The sequence below is a fragment of the Lonchura striata genome, chromosome 20 (genome assembly GCF_046129695.1).
Source record: "Lonchura striata isolate bLonStr1 chromosome 20, bLonStr1.mat, whole genome shotgun sequence".
NCBI classification, from domain to species: domain Eukaryota; kingdom Metazoa; phylum Chordata; class Aves; order Passeriformes; family Estrildidae; genus Lonchura; species Lonchura striata.
The window spans coordinates 9,883,498-9,906,972 of record NC_134622.1 but is presented as its reverse complement, the minus strand read 5'-3'; the positions used below and the strand labels follow the sequence as shown (position 1 = coordinate 9,906,972).

The 23,475-nt window shown below is 46.1% G+C and overlaps 1 protein-coding gene across 2 annotated transcripts; it reads right to left on the bottom strand.

Moving 5' to 3' along the window:
- Positions 1–22,625, bottom strand: APPBP2 (amyloid beta precursor protein binding protein 2). 2 transcript variants are annotated; one of them, XM_077787573.1, is made up of 14 exons: positions 22,455–22,625; positions 13,802–13,890; positions 13,016–13,167; positions 12,596–12,640; positions 12,372–12,495; positions 8,157–8,325; positions 7,307–7,396; positions 6,809–6,876; positions 6,625–6,730; positions 6,210–6,334; positions 5,987–6,072; positions 5,509–5,699; positions 4,974–5,139; positions 1–4,787 (listed from the first exon to the last, which is right to left on the bottom strand). In XM_077787573.1, exons 1-14 carry the CDS (start codon positions 22,593–22,595, stop codon positions 4,534–4,536), a joined length of 1,806 nt encoding a protein of 601 aa, XP_077643699.1. In that variant the 5' UTR covers positions 22,596–22,625; the 3' UTR covers positions 1–4,533. The 2 variants fall into 2 exon arrangements, with proteins under 2 accessions (XP_077643699.1, XP_077643700.1); XM_077787574.1 differs by lacking the exon at positions 12,596–12,640.
- Positions 22,626–23,475: the final 850 nt, after the last annotated feature.

The window sequence follows — 23,475 nt, the reverse complement described above, 5'->3', positions numbered from 1 at the left end:
TGCGGGAACACTCTATTTATTAGGTCAATATTTCATTTGAGCAATACAGTTACAGAATATCACAATGCTGGTTACAAACATAGGATGGCTCCGTGGGCACAAAGGATGGCAGGGAGAAGTGGGGTACGAAACCTTCGTCCTGACACAACAGGGAGGGGGAGCTGCAAGGTCTAGTAATGAGCAAGATATTTTATATAAATGAACGTGGCACTACAGGTGGAGATTCTGGTTTAGAGGTGGGTTTGTGTAAGTAGTTCAATTTATACAGTTATACAGTTCAAGCAACATATTTTTCTTTTTTTTTTTTTAATGCTATTAAATTAAAATCCCCTGTAGTTCAATAAAGTATAAAAATAGTACTGAACCTGGTAATATTCAATAAAATGTAGAATTCATTCACATCATTAAGTAGTAAAGAAATTGTAAAGTTGTAGTTACCATGGCAACATTGCTTCCCAGAAAGGAATATACAGAAAAGAAAAGTTACACATATGGTACCTGCGACGAGTATTTAGCGATCCAACACTGAACTTGTGCACCACAAACCAAGTTTCTAAATATCTCTATATATTTATATAGTATATATCTTTTTTCATCTTAAAATTTACTTTTGAAAAGAAAAAAAAATGTGCACTTCAACAAACTCACTAAGGCCACTCATGCTATAGATACCGAGGATTGCAAGGAGTAGTGGAATACGAGACCCTAGAGCACACACTTTACACCACCCAGGGACACCTGTGTCACTGCCCAAAACGTTCCTGAGATTTAGGGACAAAAGCATTCCCAGTGCTGCCAATTCTCTGTAGGTATTGGAGTTTATTTCTACAGAAAGGGAATTTTCCCCACTTCTCCCCAAAGCCCTCCCAGGGCCCAGTGGCACAAAGGCCCCAGGCCAGGAGTGTCAATCACACCCACAATGCTGAGGCAGCTTTGAACTGACACTGGCCAGGAATTTTCTTATAAAAGGACTTCCAGATAAAGTCAGGATCTGCACAGGCAGCAGAAGGAAGGATCTGCTGAAAGGTTGGTACCAGCAGCACCTGCCCTGCTCTGCCTGAGTCCAGCCCACCCACACCACCCGAGGGAGGTTTTGCCAGCACAGTTTGCCTTCCTGTGCTCTCCCACACTCAGGGCTGAAAAAGGGAATGAACTTCAACGTGCATTTTGTACCACGAGAAGCAGCAATGGCACCTCGAGCAAACTCCCCCCTCACTGACCCAAACAACCTCACACAAAGTAAAATACTGAGGGTTTAACTTCATCAATATAGTGAAAATGATTTACCTTAAGGTGACACCTGTGCTCACCACTTGCACCCAGTGACTCTGGGGTGATTCCTTTACTCACCTTCAAGGAAAAGATGCATTTCACAGGATTGCCACTCCCAGGTCTGCCCTTTCACTGCCAGCACCAAACAGCCCCTGCGTGGGTGTGTTCTGTGTCTAGAAATGCCAACCATTCATTCCTGGATCCACGTTCCACCTGGCAGGCCCCAGCCCTGCATGGAAAACCTGCCCTGGGCTGTGGCAGGAGGGGAGAGAGGAGCCGGGGGTGCTGGAAAACCCCCAGGGGAACAGAGGGCACTGCAGCCCCCGATTCCAGCTCTGCCAGGCGAGTGGGGCAGGAGTCCTGCTACAAGATCCACCCCACCGAGTCCTTCAGCTCCCAGCAGCTGCCCACTCCTCCAAAGCACCAAACAAACAGTGAGAGCAGAGACAGCCACAGAAACAGCGGCAGCACAGCCTCCCAAACAGGCTCCAGTGCCAACACAGAACCTCCCAACAGCTCCGCCTGGGAGACACGGAACCAAAGCCCCCAGGGTCAGTTCTGAGCCGTGCCAGCCACAAATGCAGGTCCTGAGCAGGGGAGGAGGGCCGTCCCTGGCAGCTGCAGCATCATCCTGCCAACCCGCCGCGCTCCAGCAGCGTCAGCGATCAGCCACAGCCACCCCGCTCCAGCAGGGACCTGCCCCAGCACGACGGAGCTGCAGGGGCAGCTCAGCCCCAGCCAGGAGTCCCTGCAGGCACAGGAGGAACACGCTGGAGCCCTCAAGATCGCCACAACAGCCCCTGGCCAAGTCCTCTGCCACAGGGATTCCCAGGGAGCTTCAGGACCTTCCTGCCAGCTCTGGGGAAGGACACAGGAATGGCCACAGAGCTGGGAGTGGGGCCACCAAGAAAGCAACTGCAGGGATGGCTCTGGCTGTGGAAGCACAGCTCCTCCCACAGCAGAATGCCCTGACCCGAAGGCAAACCGTGGGCAGGGACACAGCCAGGGCTGGAACCAGAGCAGTGGTTCACAGGCCAGTGACTGGTGTCAGTCAGATAATGCTCCTCGCCCCAAACACACCTTTGGGGCTCCTCAGCCAAGAGCTGGAGAGCCCAAGACCGGGAACACGGGGTGGGTAAATGATCTCCAGCCCGTGCCACTGTAAACCCACAACCCAGCTGGGAGCTCTAAGCTGCTGCAGCACAGAATCACTCAGGTTCTTTAGGACAGCTTTCAGCCACTTGCCTGCCACTGTTATGTACTTTGTTTAACTTTACCTTTTAATAGGACTTAAGAACTCCTAAGAACTTTATAACCTGTCAGTGCCATGGGCATTCAGGGAGAAGAAGGTTTTGCCTTGTATAGCTGAATTTGTCTGTAGCTCCTACACAGTCAAAAACAAAAAACTGCTATAAATAAATCACATTTTAAATCCACACATAACTAAGTTGGATTTTCACTGAGCAGCTGTTGCAGACACACTGCAGTTAAGTCCTAATACCACAGGGGGTTTTATGCAAATACTTCTTTTCACCTCAGTGAAGATATTTGAAGTATGCAATCATTAATCTGCATTCACTAATTATGTAATTTCATTTAAAAATTGATATTACCCAGCCTTTCCCCCTCAAAAAAGCACTTGAAGGCACCAGAATATGAACTATTGGCCTGTAAAATTTCACTTCTTAGAAGAGCCATTAAGCTCCAAGTCATGTCCAAAACCTGTTTCTTCCCTGAAGATCATCCAGCACCTTTCCCTGCCACAAAGCAATGAAGAACCAGACCCCAAGCAGAACATCCAGTCCTGTGGGAAGAGCCCCAGCAGCAACCAGCCAAGGTACAAACCCTGAAAAGAGGGGGAGAGAAAAGAAACCCCCAAACTGGCAGAACCCGCAGAATCCCAGACCCAGGGCACTGCTGGTGCCACTGGCACAGCTGAGGTAACAGCAGCGAGTTGGTTCTGGTTTGTGGTACACAGACTTTCAAATATTACCCAACATTAGGAAATAAAACAAACCCCAAAACAACACCCAAACCCACACAGCCCCCAACAGAAGAATTAAGACAAGCTAGTGAGAAGAGGCATTCTCAGAGGGTCTGTACAGCTGAGCTCTGCTTCGTAAATTAACGTAAGGAATCGGTTTCTGGTTGTACTCTTGTTTAATGTAGAAATGAAGCATCACAAAAAAAAAAGACCTGTTGTGCTTTTTGGCATTTTCCACTGACCCCTGTGAATTGTACAGTAAGTTGTGTTCTCCAGAAACAGAAAATGGAACTGGACTGGAATACAAAGCTCTTCACTGGTATAGACACGGTATGGCCTCTGTTAGGAGAGAAAGAGGGAGAGGAAAGGAGGAGTGGCTGCAGCAGAGTGGAGCATGTGGAGCTGTGGCACTGCCAGGAATCTCTGCAGAAGCTCACTGGGTATAGACAAACCATCAATTCACTTCCTAGCTCTGGATCTATCACATGGATATCATTTGCACTGATCAGACACCTAAATGAGAGAGTTCTACTGTCAAAGTGAATGCAGGGGCAGAAATGTTAAATTAAAGCCACTGGTCCAAAACGGGTTTCTAGCAGGCTGGTCCACTGTGGTGTCCTGGTCCTGCTCAGGGGAGCTCTGGTGGTGGCACCGAGGACACTGTGGTGGTTGCTGGTCTATGGGATCTGTACTGGTCCAGTTCAGGGCATCCACAGCAGCACAGGTGGCACTCGGTGAGCGGATGGTGCTCTCCAGAGTGGGTCTTTGCCACTTCTCTTGGTAAGGCAGCAGCCAAGGCCAGCACATCCTCCCTTTGCTGGCTATTTACTGTGAACTTTGCTACAACGATACAGCAGCAAGACCTTTCTCCTACAGCTCCTCAGAGTACAGCTTTTGTTCTCTCTGTCAATCAGCAGAAAGCTCTCGATGAAACCTTCCATCCGTAATAAGAATGCAACTCTTTTGAACTCAAACAGTTTTATTTAATGTTTTCTTGCAGACTTTCTGCAAAGTAGCTTCTTTTGAAAGAAGAGAGAAAGAAGGGGTTTTTTTTTTGGGAATACCAAGTTAAAAATGTGAGCCGAACTAAACATGCCATACACATGCTGAGAGGAATTTAACACACATTCATCCGTATGGGCACTCTTCAGTAGACTGGACCAGTGTTTCAACGCAAATTCCAGCCCCCAGAGAACTACATGGTTTAGATTTCACAGTATGACTTTTCCCCCTGTAACCTGGGGGAAAAAACCTTAACTGGTTAATTGACCAAGTTCTTAGCTGCTCTGTCCGTCAAGGCTCTGAGACATCAGGAAAGACTGGACCACTTCTTCCGTGGACTGGGGGCTGGTGCTGACGTCCTCCAGCGCATCCGTGACCGAGAACTGCCGGTCCCGCAACCGGTTCCAATTGGCCAAAATGTTGTGGTACTCAAACACCTTCTCGTAATTGCCAATGGAATTGTACAGTTTAATGAGACCTCTGTAATCGTATTCAAGTCCACTGTATCCTTCACCAAAAAGCTTCTTTCCTAGAGAAACCCAAGAGAAAAACCAAGTTGAGAGGTAAAATATCCACGGGCTGCATCTGAGTTATCAGGTTATTTTTACCTACCAAATTTGCCTTCATTCTCCACTTGTGTTCTAGCCACAAAATGTTGTCTAGAGATTAACAGCCAAGTAATTTTCCAAAAACTTTGTTTCCTGTAGTCACTTACCAATTGCTATGGATCTCAGATAAAGCTTTTCAGCATTTTCATACTGGTTCATGTCATAGTTGTAGAGGGAGGCGAGATGGCCCACGGAGAGGGCAACTTCATAATCCTCCTGCCCTAGGAGCTGCTCCTTGATCTGGATGGCCTTGATGTGCATTTCCTCTGCTTCCTGTCAGGGCCAGATTCACACAGGTCAGTCAGACACCACTCACCACCCCACAAAAAGAGGGGAAAGTTAAATAAACTTAACTATGCAGCAGCTCCAACAGTAGCATTTTGTAACAAGCAAACAGTAACAAAGCCAAACATAAACCAAGTTCTCCAAATTCTTTAGTTAAGTGGATCAGCAGATTGACCACCAAGCTCTCTGTCACTCTCTGAGGGTATCATCCATTTCCATGGATTATTTTTGGACAAAGCTTTTGGGGTGAAAGATAAAGCACAAGTTTTCCAAGCACAGAACTACCAATTGAACTTGGACATTGTAGCAACAGATTTCAGCTGTCTTGCAGATTTTAGGCCAGGAGTAAAGTCTTACCTTGAACTTCCTCATGGACTGATACAGTCTGCCCAGGTTGCCGTAGTGTTTGGCTGTTTGCACGTTGAACTCCCCAAAGGCTTTTTTAGCCAGCTGGAGCGAGGAGAGGTGCAGGTCATGAGCCTCCTGGAGCAGCCTCTGCTCTGTCTCCTTGTTGTGGCAGTCGATGGCAATCTCCTCCAGGATAAGAGCTGGGGGCAGGAGACAGGAACTGTTACTGTGCCCACACCCAGCTCAGACACAGCCCAGCCTTTGTGTCTGTCACACTGCTGTGTCAAGCTTTTATATTCTGTAATTTCATCTCCCCACTCCAATTCATCTGGCTAAGTTTTGGGTTTTTTTTTTTTTGTATTTTACAAGTGTGCTGTAAACACCAAAGACTACAAACACCTCCATTGAAAAAGACAACTGAAGTTACATTGCCTGGGAGGGACCAGGATGAGCAGATCCAAATGGTTCAAACAACAAAGGGAACTACCTTTAACTCTCTTTGAAGAGGCCAAGAGGAGATGGTCTTCTGGGAGAATGTGAGTGATAATGCCAATAGCACGTTCAGCATGGAATCTGAGAGAGTCGAAATAAAAGATTCAGGATCTGTTTATGTATGCCAGCAGTTGACTGATGAAAAATTAGAAATATTAATGCAATGAATATTTTTCTTCATTTACAGCACTAACTGTGCTGCTGCGTGTTGTACTCACAGTGCATTGTCAAATTTCCCAGAGCTGTACTGGTGAACATATGAAGAATAAGCCAAGTCTTCATGAGCTGTAGCTACATGGATGTTTTTACCTCCAAATACTGACTGCCGGATATCAAGTGCTGTCTGCAAGGGTTCCAAAAACACAATTTCATCAGCTAGCACAGAAAAAACCCCCAAAGTCATCTCTATGATGAATCTACTCTGAAATTCTCTACATATTTGAGACACTAATTATATAAAAGACACGAGTCAGAGCAAGACCAAGAAAGCAAAACCCCACAGCTGGCGGTGTTTAGGGTTTTTTTAAACATCACAACTGCAGCAATGAGAAATCAACTATCCTCTGTCTCCATGAATTAACTACAACATCTGAGAGAGAAAAACCATCAAGAGAAACAAGTCCTGCTGCCTACCTGATAGATGGCAACAGATTGGCAGATATTGTCTACGTTGAGCAAGTAAAATCCGTAGTCTAGTAGCGTGTCAGAGTATTTGGGGTGCTTGGCTCCAAAATGCTCCCTGCACAAACACAGCTCCATTACAAACCCAGGCAAGCTGAGGATAATCTTAGAAGGGTTTTTCTGCAGTGGCCCTTACCTGGCAAGGTACACAGCGTGCTTGATGAGCTGCTCAGCCTTCTTGAACTCCCGTTTCACCACACAGGCCTGGGCAGGGGAAGGGAAACACATAAGCAGCTGTGCACTCACAGCTCAGCCCTCCAGACACTGCTACACTTTTGTTTTTAATTTCAAAATATCATTGTGGTTATTAAAGGACTTTTTGGTTATTTAAGGAGCACAGCATTAATAAACTTGTTATTTTATCCTGCCTGACTGAAGGGATTGTGCTGTACCTAGTCCAGATCAAAGAGGGACCAGGGGAATGTGCAGGTTAACATTGTCACAGCGCTCACCTGTGCAGTTCTAACTCCATTTCACAAAGACACAAATAGAAACCAACTCCCCCACCCATTCTGAGACAACACAAACAACAATCCTTCGGGCTCCTGAGGAGAATTCTGGAGGTAACAACCTCTCCTCAGCCATTCTTGGCAGCAATTTAGAACCCAAAGCAACAGGGAGATTTCAGCTTCACCTTTGACGCTTGTCGCAGCACATCCACCACTACTTTTACAGGCAGCCCAACTGTGATCTCCTTCATGGCTTCTATGCACCACTTATAGGCCTGTGGGACAGAGAGGCACCAACACAATGGAAGCTGAACTTCACAACATTGTAGCATTAAAAAAATATTACCTGCCTCTGAAAAGCTGGTCATTCACATTCCAAAATTCAAAATACACAGTTTGATTGCTTATGTGGAATGAATTGTCCAGTTATGTCTTAAAAGCCAGACTTAAACTCCACTTTTAAAGTTAATAGTGAATATATAAGTATTTTATATTAATCTAAGGTTTATAATATTACAATGACTTACAGTCAGAACAGAGTATTTTATAATCTTTAAGCATTCCCATTGTGCAGGACAACATCCTGTCAGTGAATTTAGGGATTAAATGAAAACCAGTTTATGGAGTAGTTACACTTCAGAAAGAGTATAACAAACCAGGTGCAAAGACTCTTCTGCTATTCATTTTCAATTATTAAAATAAGCTTTTATAATATTTCATTTACAAGTGACCAACACACATGGGCAAGTTAACACATGAAAGGCAGTAAACTGAGTCTAACGACTGCTCTCTGCCACACAAAAGTGTTTAGATTTTCCAGATTTAGCCCTTCTCTAAGGGCTAAACATGTGTGTTCATGCTGGTCCAAGAGCTGCGAAGAGCTCACAGCCCAACACAGAACAATACACGTTAACAAGCGCAGATAAATGAGTCGCTGTTCTGGCAGTGCCGCCCGGGTGCCAAGGAGAGCAGAACCAGGACTGGCGAGGCACGTGCAGGAGGTGGCAGTGCCAGGAGAGCCCCCCAAGGCCTCACCTCGTCGTAGTGGCTCTTGGCGAAGAGCAGGGCGCAGAGCTCCCCGTAGAGCGCCGCCTTGTTGGCCTGCTGCCCGTGCTTGGCCAGCTTGTCCATGTAGGACTGCGCCAGCTTGAACGTCTCCTCTCCCAGGTGGTACTTGCAGTTCCCGTTCCGAACGTGCAGCAACCTTGGGGGATGCAGAGAGAGCTGCTGAGGGAGCTGGAGAAGGCTCTGCCTGCAGCAGCACCCCGGATCTCCCGGGGGACACTCGCAGGGGTGGAGCTCTGCCAGCCCTGCCCGGGCTCAGTCACACACAGCTGGGCACAGAGCAGGAGTTTTCCTGCTGGAGATGCCACAGGATTGTACCTATTGATACAGTTTTGCATTGAACCACTGCGGTGTGGTGCCTTTGTGTGTTATTTGCCATAAAATCCATTCTTCCCAATACCAGTGAGATTGCATTCCCAAAGCCCTGCCCTATACAGTCTGAAATCCCTTCCACCTCCTTCCCAAAGGGTGGAGCCTCAAGCAGCCACAGTAAGTACAACACTGCTCATTTTCCTACATCCCTACACCTTCCCCCCAAACCCTGAGTAGCTCCAAGTGGGAATTTTGTGTTGTGGGGCTTGGGGGAGGTCTTCACATAAGATTTAGTCACATGAAAATCAGCTCCACCAGGAGAGACCATTTCATTGATCACAAAACTCAGACATCCCCTGCTCTTCCCTCTCCTATCCTGCTGCCTTCCCATCTGAAAGATCAACACTCAAATACAGCCAGTAACACCCAGCACTGGTGAATCCTACTCCTGTTTCTCAGAGCAGTAACAGTTCCAGCTTGTGGCACTTATTCTCAATAAAAACAAAGAATCTGTGCATTAGTGCAGGCTGATGCTCACTGGCTTTAACGAGGTGCATTTGGACTGGGTGTGTGTTGATATTCCAGGCCCCAAGGGCAGAGCTGGATTCCCAGCCAGGGCAGCTGCTCCTGCTCCATGGCAAACACCTGCCAGTGAGCAGACATGAAATTTTGGTGAATTAACCTCCACTGTCCCTGCTGGAAATGTGTCATTAGACAGTGAGTAACAGACTGAACACACCAGGCAAGGCTTTGGAAATCAGGGCAACATGGCACAGGGAGAGCTGCACAGAGGGAAGGGAAGCTGCACTGCAAAGAGGCTCCAACTCTGACTATGTGGATTAATGTACAGGAAGAGCATTTTACATACATTGGGTTAAAACTTTTAAAGGGGAAAGAGTGAACAGTGAAATTTTTGCTCAATTTCTTTTCTAAACCTGTTTCCACTTGCTCCAAATAGAGATTGAAGCTACTGCAGCCATTCCCCCAGTGATACAGCTCAGATCATCCCAAGAACAGCCTGTTTCCCACCCAAAGTAATCACCAAACTCCAACAGTAACAAGAAAGGAAATAAAGTTTCCATATTCCTAAGCAGGGCCTGAAGGCGGACACATGATAGACGTGGATTTGCTGCACAAGGAGAACATCAAAAGAAAAGCCCTTCAAAACCTACAAGTACACAAATTCCAGCTCTCCAGTGGGAAAGAGCACCGTGGCTCAACAACAGACAGCGAAAAGCAACACCCACATTCTTCCTTAAATAAGACACAGAACCAAACTCGATGTACAAGTGCATTGTGTGCCTGGTCACAGGAACATTCCAGCAGCAAGAGACAGGAATTAGAAAGAAATGAGAGAAGAATTAAGTAAACAGTTTTCCTAAAGAGAAAAAACCACTTTGCTAACACCATTCAGTTGGGAGCTGCTCTGCAACATCAAAACCACGGAGCTCAAATCCCATGTAACGGAATAAGCCAGTGGGGATAGCAGTGCAATTTAGATAAGCTTCTGGGAAAGATCATATCCAGTGTCTGGATGCTTCAGTGATAGTGTCTAGAAACAAGGAAATCTCCCCAAAACCCAAGCTAAACCTAAGCCAATCCTCTAGGATAAGTGGAGTTTATGTGATCCAGTTCTGAGTAACAAAAAATCCTTTATTAATCCAAAGGAATCTTGGGAGATAAAGCCAAGAGGAAGAGAAAAGGCCTCAGGACGTTTATGCTAATGGCTCTGAACCTCCTTTGATGTCTGCAATAACAGCTTTTGGGGACTAACCGCCCCCAGCAAACTCAGTCTCTCAGAGCCAACACGGCAGCTTAGGAAGTCTAAAACCACCAGAAGAAAACAACCCAAGAATCAGCCAAATGTGCAACAATGAAGTGGGAGAACCACGTATTTGTGTTATGCATTAGTACCCCATTGTTTAACACAGAATAATGAGAGAAGGCAAACCAAAAGGAGCACCACACTCCCAGGAAAGCAGGGTACAAGCTCAGAGAAACCTCACACCTTCCCAGCTTCTCCACAGAATTTACTCCTGCCACAACAAGGAAATACCAAGCTGTGCCTAAATAACACAACACTTCACATGTTTTTAAACTGTGTTCTATTAATACTGCAATGTATTAATACATCTCCCAGAGGTTTGACTTGCCAAAGAAAGTGTCAGACTTTCAAAAGCTGGACTTGAATTTTATTTCCCTAAACTGTCCCCAGCTCCAGTGCAAGCTCAGTGTGAGAGCCTCCGGCAGTGGGATAAGGTGGTAACAAGACAGTTTACTCTCAAGCTGAAAGGCAGTAAACTCAGTCTAATGACTGCTCTCTGCCACACAAAGGTGTTTAGATTTTACAGATTTGGCCCTTCTCTAAGGGCTAAACACTTCTTCCAAGGGTTTGACATTCTTTCAGGTTGATACAACTCCAAACCAAGGTTTGGGAGTGTTTGGGAGATGCCAGAACATTTCCCACTGCCCAGAGGGGCGATGTCCCAGCAGAGCTCCCCAGGGAACAAGGGATGTCTCTACCAAACAGAGCCAACACCCCAAGTCAAAAGGGCTCGTTCTAACACAGGGGGCTTTCTTCCAGCACAGAATGAAAATCTCCTTTCCACACTATCGTCAGCAGAGATAGTTCCCTTTTTTCTGCTCCCTTTCTTTCCCTTCTTTTCATTTCTATTTGGAGAAGGTGACAGTTATTTTTAAGCAACTTCTCCAGCTTGCCAAAGAGACTGATGCAACGAGAAAACTTTTTTTAGATTAATTAGAAGGCAAAGGACCAAGCAGTATCCTCTGTATCCATCACTCCCCAGCTCTAGGAAGCTGGACACGTGTGCCCAGGCTCCTGGCATCATTTCTGGAATGCCAGCCAGCAGAAGCAGGCAGAGCAGTGTTGCCATGGCCCTGGGGCTGGCACAGGACAGCAGCAGCTCTTGGCAAAGCCTCTTGACTCTTCGTGTTTGCCCAACCATAAACAAGATGCAGGGCTTTTTTTGGAGTAGCTTTCCAAACAAGTTTTGCTCTAGATTCAGATAAATACAGCACATGCTTTGTTCTTTGTTAGAGCAGCTAAACAAAAACAAAAAAAAAAAAATCCTACTTTAAATCTGCCCAGCAGCCTTCAGGTGCCCACAGGCACATCTGGAGTGTACAAAAACAACCTCATCGTGGTGAGAGCCACAAAACCCAGCCAGCTTCTGCCTGCAGTCCATCACACCTCAATACACAGGGGAGAGCAACAGAGGCCACTGTCAATGAAATGTGAACCTCTGCAGGCCCTGAGGAACAAGACAGCTTCAAAACCCTAACAGAAAAAAAAAAACACAACAAAAAAACACAAACAAACAAACAAAAAAAAAACTTTTCCAAATGTTTTCAGCTGTCGCCAGAGGTGTCCACAGGAATTGGACAGCCAGATCTTTAGCCAGGCCCAGAGCAAAGCATTCAACATGGAGCAAGAGAACTCGCTGGATCTGGAATCAGGAAAGGTAAGTTTTGCCTTTTTTTCTGCTCAATTGTATCTCCATTGTTTGCATTTGGATTTGGCAAATTCTCTTTGTAGTAAATAGAACTTCAGCAAAGTCCAACACAGAACATGCCTTCACGTACAGAAATCCTTGGGAAACAAGAACTGCTGGACCCGTTTTATTATCCAGCAGTGTTACCCATGAGGGATTACACAGGACAGCAAAACACTGGGGTTTTTAATCCATTGTACTGTGCTGCCAACTTAGATGCTGAAAATCCAGGGATTAGTGTAAAACAAGCACCTCCTGATCTTCTGCTCTAGCCAGGAAAGGTTTTGGTGCAGCAGAACACTGAAGGAGCATCTGGAGCTGGATGGCTCCAAGGTTTCCTGGGAATTCAAGGTGAGCTCACCTCACACAACACTCCACAGCACGGAACCAGTGCAGGATTTCATCGTGGAGGGTGCACAGCTGAAGGCAGGAAAGGAAAACCTTCTCAGCATCACTGTACCAGCCTGCATCTGACAGGAAACCCCCTGCAAAAATCAGCAACAAACAGCAATTTGAAGAGCAAAACATTTTCAAGAGAAAAAGGGTTTGCTCAGGTCTTGCAAGAGGATCACTTATTTCACAGACCTGCTTCTACAGACAGAAATCCTGTCAAGGTCAAACCCTCCTGACCTGGAAAGGATGAAATATAAGAGAAGAATTCTCCTACAACTGAAGGAAATAATACTTTGGTTTAGGATGGCTTTTTGTTATTACAGAGGTTTTCCTACAGACCAAAAAACCCAGAACTTAACCTACACTAAAATCACACAAATTCCTCATCACATCTGCAAAACAATTTTAAATCTGAACTGTTTGAACTAAAAAGTCTATACATTCTTAGACATTAAAATCCAATATATTTCTCTCAAGACACCAAGTAGCTTTCTAAAAATTCCATTCCAAAACACACAGTTCTTTAAAAGTTCTATCTTTAACAGAAAAAAAAAAAATATATTAACTGAAGCTTGCAAGAGAGAAAGCAAAGAGCCCATGAGCAGCAGTTACCTAAAACAAAGCCAATCTGGATTGCTTTTTCTTTCACAGCAGCATCTGACTCTGCAATGTAGGAGCACCGTCGGCTGAAGGAATAGGCCAGGACAGAAGCAACCTTGACTCCATGGTCCATCAGAGCCTGGAAACAGTGATGGAGCAGATGTCTGCAACAAAGCAGAATTTGGTTACCCATGAAGGTTTGAAAGCAGTTAGTTGGCTCTCATGAATTCCAAGGAGAGAAATCAAGCCCAAGCCTCCCTCAAACCCACAGCAGATGAGTGCAAGCCCTCCTGTGAGGCTGCAGCTGATCACCCAGGCGTTGGGTGATCCACACCAAGTTCTCTACAGGGACACGTTCTGCTGGAAGCCAAACACAAGCTGCCCACACAGGATTAAAACTGGGAGAGAGCATTTCCAGCTCAAAGTCAGCAGGGAGGAAGCCCCAAACCCCCCCTCTCTCCCCAGCACTCGCAGACAAACAAGCAGTGATGGCTCCATTAACTGCTGCCTGAAGACTCAAAGCTCATCCAGGTTACAGGGAACCTGATCTAAAACAGTCAAGTTCTGGAACACCACAAATTGGAATATTTAATGACAGGAATACTCTTCAAACTGGGGCAAGCCTATCAGCTTCCCTCAGGATTTGCTACATCAGCAGGAAATGGGTGCTGTGACTGCTGCTCCCAGGGGGGGTTTGCATCATTTGTTTTTTCTTGTTTGTGCCTCTTTTTAATATCTCTTCCTAGATGGAGAGAATAAGAGTTGAAATGAGAATTATTGATCTATTAAGATACTCACCTTTTATCTAAAGCTCGTAGCACCTTTGCAAAAACTTCTAGTTCACAAAATTCACTACCCAGCTGGCACAAGCGGCCCTGTTGGTAAAGCTGAAAAATAAACAGGAATATTTATCTTAATATGAAGGATTGAGTTTTTCTGGGAAATTAAGCTTACTAGCAGAGAAAACTTATGATGAAATCTAGACTTTAAAGCATTGAAATCAGCAGACTAAAAAGTACATTCCTGTATCAGAAGATTTTACCTCATGAGCACAATTTCAGCATTAAAAACTGAACTATGAAAGGTCCACAGATGGTTTCAAGTTTTTTTTTTTTTTTAATCTATAGATGTATTTCCAGGTGTTTGTACCCTTCTGCAACACCAAAACACTGCCACATGTGAGCTACAAATCCAATAAAAAAGTAAGAAATGAATGAAGTCATCAAAAAATACGATTGACAGTTTTGATACTGAATGCTTTCAGAACACGTTTAAATGGTACACCAGCTAGGATGCAGCAATGCAAATATATGAGATAAAAATAATCTCAAAGCCACAAGTTCTGCAAGGGGTCACTCACCAACACCAGCACTACAGGCAGGCACCAGCCCTGTCCCCACTGACACCTGAGCTTCCACAGTGACTCCCCCAGCAGTAAATTGGAAAACTGGAGCCTGCTCATGCATTTATTAAAAGCACTGGCTTGTTTTAAGCCCACAGTGATTTGTACCTGCAGATAAGCAAATTTATCAGCTGAGTTGCTCACAACAAACCACAGACAGTTGTCCTTGCAGTGCATGGTTAAGTTCTGCCACATCAGGCTATAAATGCCATGGATTTACACAGGTACAAAGGGACTGTGCAAATAAATGTGTCAGAGAAATCCATTGTGAACTATTAATTGCCATTATCTTCAAGGCCCTGACCCACAGATGAGCACAGGAGGGCACCTGACCTAAGGAAGCAGCACTCCACACCTGCCACAGGCACCATCAGTGCTTAAATGAAAACACTAATATTCCTCCCAGTTTTAATAATGCCTTCAAATGCTTCCAGTGATAAGCATCTGGTGCCTGGTTCACCTTTTACTCCACAAACACTGGGAGCTGATGAATTAATATTCCAAACACAGCACGTGAGTACATCGCCAGCCAGAAATTTAGTTCTAGTCAACTCTTCTTATAAAAGCACACAACACTGGCTCTAGAGCACAGCAAATTTGTTATTTTAACACAACCTACAAAAAAAACTTCAAAACTACTCTGACCTAATAATGCCAATTGCCAGAAATGAATGTTTTCCTCTTTGTTATCTATTTTGCTGAGGGAACATAAAGAAAAAAATAAAAGGAAGTCTTTTAAAAACCAGAGCAAGTTTGCATGCAAAGTTACTGCTCCGATAAAGCAGCGTGTCCCTGCACTTCAAAGGGATCAGAGCTCCTGCTGGAGCTGGATTCTCTCTGGCACTGAAGGAACAGCCAGTCTGCTGTATTTAAAAGCTACAGTCATGGTTAAATGTTCTCATTCCTTCAGCACAGCTGGCTCATAGCAAATGCTCTATAAAACCTAAAATGTACTTTCTGCAGAAGAAAAAAAAACAACAAAAAAAAGCAGCTGTTTAAACTGCTTGGTATGCCATGGCCAAAGTGAAGGTGGGCATCCCATCAATAACTGAGGAGATTGTTTCTGGAGGAAGATTAGACACATCCCCAAAGCACTGTAGCAGGATTTAAGGCAACCAAAACCACTGTCACATTTCACAGTGAGTACAGTATCATCACTCCCTCCTATCACCTTGCAGTACCAATCCAAAATCCCAGAGATTCCTGGGTTATCAAAAATTAACCATAGGAAGACTTTTAAAAATTTATGTATTTATGAGGTTACATAAACACTTCTTGTAAGGAGAGAATCCCCTCTTACAAGAGATCCTGAGACTGCCAAGGAGTAAATGGCCTGGTGGGGTGGGAGGGAGGGGGAAGGTCCCACAGGACCCTCAGTTTTGGAACAGCAATAATTTTGGGCACATGTCAAGTTTGGCTCAGGCCCCAAAGTCCAAGCTGCAACTTTTCACTGCTCTAACTTGAAATACATAATCTTTGGGACTTTTACTATCCCTGTAACCCCTTCCCTCAACATACTGGCAAACATTTAGAGGAATTAACTCAGCTGGAAGCCTCTTGGAACTGTTGTGGCTGTTACAGCAATACTTTCAAATGAAATTTGACATGGAAATAGTGACCATACGTCAAACTGTGAAGTAATTCCAGGAGATTCAGTAACACTCATTGAGAAGCAGTTGGGAGGACTGAAGAAATGATTCTCTTGTTAAAGCTCCAGAGAGACAGAATTCCTGACCACAGCCTTGCTACATAACACAAAAACAAAACAAAACAATGATTTAACAAAAACATGCCCTGACATGAACACAGAGCTTTGGACTCCTAAAGAACTGTTCTGAAGAGAGAAATGTTTTAGACACCAGCCTAATCTATCTGGAACCTACCAGGGATTTATGTTTCTTTAACTATGGAAAAATGACTCAAAGCCTGCAAGATGACTCCCAACTCCATCCGCTCACACATGAGTTCAGGCTCTGAGGACAGGTATAAATTTAATATACAAGTGGATTATTACACCCATACCTAATCCAGCTGTTCTGCACAGCTGTGAGAAACTCACCACAACCTTTCCAAGGATCTAAGTCTGAATGTTGAACTGCACATCCAGGTGGGCGTTACAAAAGCTGCACATTGTGGTGTCTCCAATTAAACATATTAATGACATTAACTTTATTATTATATCATAATTCTATTAAAGTGCTTGTCTTTCTCTGGGTAGATTAAGCTAAGAAAACCAAACAACCAACCTTCCTCTAAACATAATATTTTTTAATAATTTTTTTAAAGCAGATGGGGGTTAATTCCAGCCAGCTGTACAAGGATCCTCTAGAAAATGAACTGAAGAAGACGCAACTTGAAAAATATGCTCCTGTTGCTCCAGTTTGGAAGAGAAAATTGAAAAACATGGATATTTCAGTAAGAAATACAGAGGAAATCCAAGAAGCTCCCCAGGATGTTTTGTAATGCCTAATAATGCACTATGGAGTATCAGGCCAGACTGGGGAAGGACAGTGTACTTAACACACAGCAGAATTTGGGAAAAAAATTGGGCTGAAACCATCATCTTCCTTCCCCACTCAACAAGGAAGAAAAGTTTTCCTGAGTCAACAGTTCACTCATTACCAAAAATAATGAGTTCAAAATTTAGGTACATGCCATGCTTTTAAATGAATTTCAAAATCATCTACAAACCCTCTGGACAAGCACTGCTTCTACTGGATATTGTTCAAGGCAGGAGAAAAAAGAAAATTCCAGCTGTCCTTGGAAAGCACAATGCCAGCTACCAGGCTGATCTGTACAAACCTCAATCAAATAAATAACCAAGAAAAAAAAAAAAAAAATCAATGTTATTGAACTAGCATGAATTCAGAGACAACTTCTAGAGCCCAATGCTTGCAACACCCTAAACATTCCCACTGCTCTGCTCTCTGGGCCAGAGCAGCAGAGTGTGTTCCACAAGGGAGACAAAGTCTGAGCCTCACACACATGAGATTCTCCTCAGGAACTAGGAGAAAACAGCCTGCTTGGAGCTCAATCAGCCCAGAGGAAATGAAGTGGAAACAGGAATTATTGTTCAGCAGGAGCTCAACACCTCTGTTCATGATGTGACCTCATTATTGCAATTATGATGAGTTCTGGTGTCTCAGACTCAATAAGGTTACTGAAAAGGCAGGGAAGCTGGAAGATATCAGGATGAGGAAACGTCCCCCATAGTTAGAGGTTAAAAAAGTCTGAGTAGTACAAGTTAGAAGACAAGAAGTTTCAAACCAGTAAAGACTTAACAAGCAAAGCCAGTTCAGTTCACATCTAAATTTAGACTGTAGAAATAAGGCATGTGTTAATAATAATAACTGGCAAAAACTCATGAGGTAATGATTCTCCTTCACTGTGAGGCTTTAATCTGAAGAGGTGCTAGAAGGACCTGACTGAAGCCCTGCTGCACACTCTGCTCCTGCCAGGTGACAGAGAGGCTGTACACGTGTGTGAAATCATCACTGCTTCCCACACACACGTTTAATTCCCAACCCCAGACCCACAGCAGAGCCAGGGGGGCTCAGTCTCTGTGAGCTCACCCTGGGGGTCACAGCAGAAGCCCCTCAGAAAGCTCTGGGGTGCTCTGCCTCCCTCTGTGTTGTGACCTTGGCTGTACTTCCCCAGGCAGGGAAGCTCAGAACTGGAGCAGCAGCACAGCCACACTTTAAGGGGGAGTTCATCCTTCTCACTCTCATCAAGCCCCCTGGAAACAAGCTTGGGACAAGCTTGTTACATTCTAATGGACAGAAATTATGCTGATAATGATTCTCCATCAGTAAACTCAACCTCTGCTGCAATGCAGAGAACGGATGTTCTGCTGCTTGTTGTCAACAGTCAGCAAATTCCTGCTTGTTCATTTTCTTTGGGTCAAAAAATACCTAAACGTGACAGAAACCAAATTAATGTCATCTCCAACTGCTCCTGTGGTTAATGATCTCACCAGAAAATGTTCCAAGAACAAATTATTTTCAAGAAAAATCAATTGGAAGAAAAGAGAAACACACAACCCAGAAAAGACATTCCAAAAGGAAAATGAGCATGGGATGAAAATCCTTGTTAACCAATCCAAGTCCAAGATGAGGCTGGCACCGTGCAACTGCAACAAATACCTGGGACAGACAACGTCAAAGCACCCTGAGAACCAAAGTCATGAGATAATTATGCAAAATAGAGTCTAAAGCAGAGGCACAAGGGGGAAAAATGAAATCTGTACAAGACACTGATTAGAGAGCTCCAACCCGACTTCTGCCAACAACCTTGACTCTTTACAGCAACACCCTCCCTCAAAACATTCTCACCCCAACAAACTGCAGAACATAATAAGCTGATTTTTTCAGAGATTGTGGGGGGTATTTTTGGTTGGTTGTGTTCTTTTGTTTTGGGTTTGTTGGGGTTCTTTCAGACTTGCAGTTTATTCCAGCTGTCACTACTTTTTAATACACAATTTTGTGATTTTGCTTATATGCCGAGTTATATGAAATCCAGCATATTTCTGTCTTTGGCTTCTAAAGCCTACACACCCTCTCTCTCATTCTCCCTCCCCCAAAAAAAATAATCAAGAGAATCTAACTAGTTTAACTAGGAAAAAACCCAACCAGGATGTACACAAACCTGGCAAACAACCAAAGGAAACAAAGTATGATACGTGTGCAAATTTTTATTTTCCCCCCCCCAGAGGCAGGTGTTACTTGTAACAAAACTAGTTATTAAGCTCTTCCAAATAAAGCTGTCATTAATAAGACTTTTAAATATTTCGTAGCTCATGTAGGCTTGGAAATTTCCAGGATATCCTCCCAAGCATCCTGCTCTACCTCTTAATTTTCTAATGGCTGCAAGGAAAAGTCAAACAGGGCTTGAAAAAAGAGATATGCAGCGATACCCTGCTGAAGCAGAGCAGGTTTGTTGTTTTACCACAATCATGATTATTTGATAGTGCCTAGTTTTGAGCTTTAGTCACTGTTTGAGAATGCTCCAGAAAGATAAATATGCTCAGTATGAGGAACCTGCCTGTTCCTGCACCTTGCAGCAGAACCTACTCCTTACCAAAGCCACAAGAACATCCTGCAGCTATCCCAGACTCAGTCCCCACTCAGTTTTATAAGGCTTGGCCCAGAAGTTATCAATTCTAGAAATGCAGAGGTAAAACCAATTGGATTTGTTAAGGAGTGGGAAATAGAGGCAGTAAGATACAATAATAGAGCCAAACCCTGGATTAGAGGGTACCCTGGGGAGCAACACCAAGACACTGCTGGTATTTTTCTCCCTTTTAAATAGCAGCACATTGACTGTCTCTGCTGGGGTATCTCACCTTCAGCTTCTGAATCAGCCGAGACATGTTTGTAAACCTGGGCAAGCCTGGCAAATGCTAAGCATTAATACCAATGAATGTGATGAAAACATTTTTGTATAGCCACAGAAAATTAACATCCACAGATCTAAACAAAATCTGACTGGTACCACCTTTTTTTTTTTTTTTTGCAAAAATCAGTGGCAGTTTCTCAAGCATCACAAACCATGACTAACACCTAGATAAAAAACTATTACTTACAAGTTATATGAAAGATTGGAAACATTTTTTTATTCCTTTTACTCATCACAGAATGAAAGTAAGAAAGGATACCAACAAACAATTGACACCCTCCAACACAGCAGCAACAAACACCATGTAGTCAAACAAATATTTAGAAATCTTCTAGTCTGTCTTATTCCAAAGACTGTTAATAGCTTTGGAAATTCCACTTCTGCTTTAAATAACTCTCTGGTCAGGGCATATGGAAATATAATTCACCATGATGAACTGGGATTTAATATCTACCTGATACTCAAAATGAGCCAGAACAGCAAAACAAGCACCACACACACTGTGAGAGGGATGCTGTCCCCAGCCTGACCTCGTTCAGCTACCCCAAATGACACTTTTGATGCTGTTGTGTCCAAACAGAGACTCAAGAACCAGTCAGCAAGTGTTCTGTAGGTGCACAGAGACTCACAGGAGGGTTTGGGAGGGAAGGGACACTGAAGGAGTTCCAAGGGATGCCATTCTCTAGACCAGGTCACTGCAGGCCCCATGCAGGTTTGGTTGTCCTGCACAAAGATGACACTGAGGACACGGAAGCCCAGCCCACCCTTACCGCCACAGAACGCTCACTGCAGGCATGGCCCAGTTTGCTTCATTCTGTCAGAGAACACCTATGGGATGTTGGGTTGGTAAGAGGAATATCAGTGCCCCTCACACAGATCAAAAACTCCTGTTGTGAAGCACAGAAATGACAGGAAAAGGTTCAAACTGACAGAGAACAGGCTTAGATTAGAGATCACAAAAAGATGTCTAAGGTGGGCAGGCCCTGGCACAGGGTGCCCAGAGCAGCTGTGGCTTCCCCTGGATCCCTGAAGCGTCCAAGGCCAGGCTGGACAGGGCTGGGAGCAGCCTGGGATGGTGGAAGGCAGGGATGGAATGGGCAGAAAGGGCCCTTCCAACTCAAACCAGTCTGTGAGTCCATGCAATCGCTGTCATTAACAGCAGCTACAGTTGTACTGCCCCTACAACACAAACACTCTTTTAGGGACAGGCACTTATCACCTTCATTATCATCTGCCCAGTAAGATGACAAATCCAGATACTCCAGCAGAATAAACATGCTAGAGAGTCTCCTCAGAAATTAGACATGCTGTTCATGCTTCAGCATTGAAGAACTCCATGTGAACCAGATTCAAAGAGTGCTCAAGAGTGCTAATAAAAGCATAAAAAGTCAGTGATCTGTCAAGCTCACCTATAGATAAGTTTTTAAACAGCTAGGAATAACACATCCTTGCACATTTCTACCACCAGAAGAAGGTTTTGTTTCATGCTTTTAAAAGCCACAAAGCACCATCCTCTCACCTGAATGAACATGAGAACAGGCAATGCCAAAGAAGTTTATTTGTCAACAGTCAGACTTGTTAACAGCTGAAAGTCACCCCCAAAATATTCTTCCACGTTGTGATTTGCATATCTCTAGCCTTCAGCTGATGTGTCAATCACATCATTATCTGTAAGCGTGCTCATATGTCATAAAAATGAGTTTCCATCCTTCTTAGCACCTAAGGCAGACATGAAATAACCAGGACACAGAAACCGTACATGCCTGTTTCAATGCTAGAAAAGCAATTTCTCTGTCTCCAGTAAATACTATTACTCTTATGTATATGATGGGTCATTACCCCTGGTTGATAAATATTAGTCTAAAGAGTGACTTCATTTAAATCAGTCCTACATTTTTAGAAATTTGCTGAAAAAGGAGGGTTGTTCCACATCTTATGGTTTTGGGGTTTTTTTTTAGACATTGTTTCTCCCCTGATGAATGCTCATTTCCAGCTGTTCCTCCACATGAATGAAATGCCTGTTTAGTGGACAATAAGAAATTAATGGACCATTTCAGTGCACCTTTTACATCCAATACGTATATTCCAGGGGCAGCTGAACGAGGAACAGCCCTTTCACCAAGAAATAATTTAATGCTAATAAAACTACAGCATTAAACAACCGTCAGTTCTTTCCATCTGGTCCCTACCAGCTTATTTATACTAGACCACGGCAAACTGCTCCCTCAACCACTGACATCACCGTGTCCAATTCATTACTACAAAAAAAAAAAAAAAAAGGGGAAAAAGGAAAAAACACGTTCCAGCATAGCCAGCTTGGCTTCATCCTGCCCTCACCGCTCCCCAAAGGCGAGAGGCTCCTTCCCCCGCCACCCCCCAGGCCGGGCCCCGTCTCCGCGTCCCCCTCGGGGCTCCCAGCCCCTCACCGCGGCCTCGGGGCGGCTCCCGGGGGCAGCCACAAGGCCCCGGCACGGCCGGAGCCGCCGCTCGGGCGGCCCCACAGGCCCTGCTGAGCCCCGGGCCGTCCTTCGGGCCGTGCCCGGCAGCGGCGAGACCCCTCAGCCCCGCGCCCCCAGCCGGGCCCAGCCCGGGCCGCTTCTCCTTCCACGTCCCGCAGGCCCGGGCGGGCCCGGCCCCGCTCGGCCGCCGCCGTACCTTATAGTACACGTCGAACTGGATGTTCTCGGGCAGCGAGCGGATGTCGCGGCGCCGCGCCCGCCCGTAGCTGTCCACGACGGCCGAGATGGCCGTGTTGTAAAGCGTCTCGGGCACCCACTCCAGCTCCACCGCCGCCATCTTGGCTGTGCGGAGCCGCCTTCCCCTCCCTCCGCCCCGCCGCCTCCCGCCCGCTCCGCCTCACGGGGCTCCCGCCGCCCGCCCGCTCCGCCTCACGCTCCGCGGCTCCCGCGGCTCCTCCCGCTCCGCCTCACGCTCCGCGGCTTCTCCCGCTCCGCCTCACGGGGCTCCCGCAGTCCTGCCCGCCCCGCCTCATGCCCCACGACTCCCGCAGCCCTGCCCGCTCCGCCTCACGGGGCTCCCGCCGCCCTGCCCGCCTCACGCTCCGCGGCTTCTCCCGCTCTGCGTCACGGGGCTCCCGCCGCCCTGCCCCACAGGGCTCCCGCCGCCCTGCCCGCCTCACGCTCCGCGGCTCCCCCCGCTCTGCCTCAAGGGGCTCCCGCAATCCTGCCCGCCCCGCCTCATGCCCCACGATTCCCGCAGCCCTGCCCGCTCCCCTCACGGGGCTCCCGCCGCCCTGCCCGCCTCACGCTCCGCGGCTTCTCCCGCTCTGCCTCACGGGGCTCCCGCAGTCCTGCCCACCCCGCCTCATCATGCCCCACGACTCCCGCAGCTCTGCCCGCTCCCACAGCCCTGCCCGCTCCGCTTCACAGGGCTCCCTCAGCCCTGCCCGCTCCGCTTCATGGAGCTCCCTCAGCCCTGCCCGCTCCGCTTCATGGAGCTCCCGCAGCCCTGCCCGCTCCGCCCCATGCCTCGCGGCTCCCGCGGCTCTGCCCGCTCCCGCAGCCCTGCCCGCTCCGCCTCATGGAGCTCCCTCAGCCCTGCCCGCTCCGCTTCACGGGGCTCCCGCAGCCCTGCCCGCTCCGCTTCATGGAGCTCCCGCAGCCCTGCCCGCTCCGCCTCATGCCCCGCGGCTCCCGCAGCCCTGCCCGCTCCGCCT

Coding starts and splice junctions, on each gene's coding strand:
- APPBP2 (XM_077787573.1), bottom strand. CDS start 22,595: ATGGCGGCGGTGGAGCTGGAGTGGGTGCCCGAGACGCTTTACAACACG. Junction 6,335..6,624: donor AATCTGTTGCCATCTATCAG/GTAGGCAGCAGG, acceptor GAACCCTTGCAG/ACAGCACTTGATATCCGGCA. Junction 6,073..6,209: donor GGGAAATTTGACAATGCACT/GTGAGTACAACA, acceptor CGACTCTCTCAG/ATTCCATGCTGAACGTGCTA.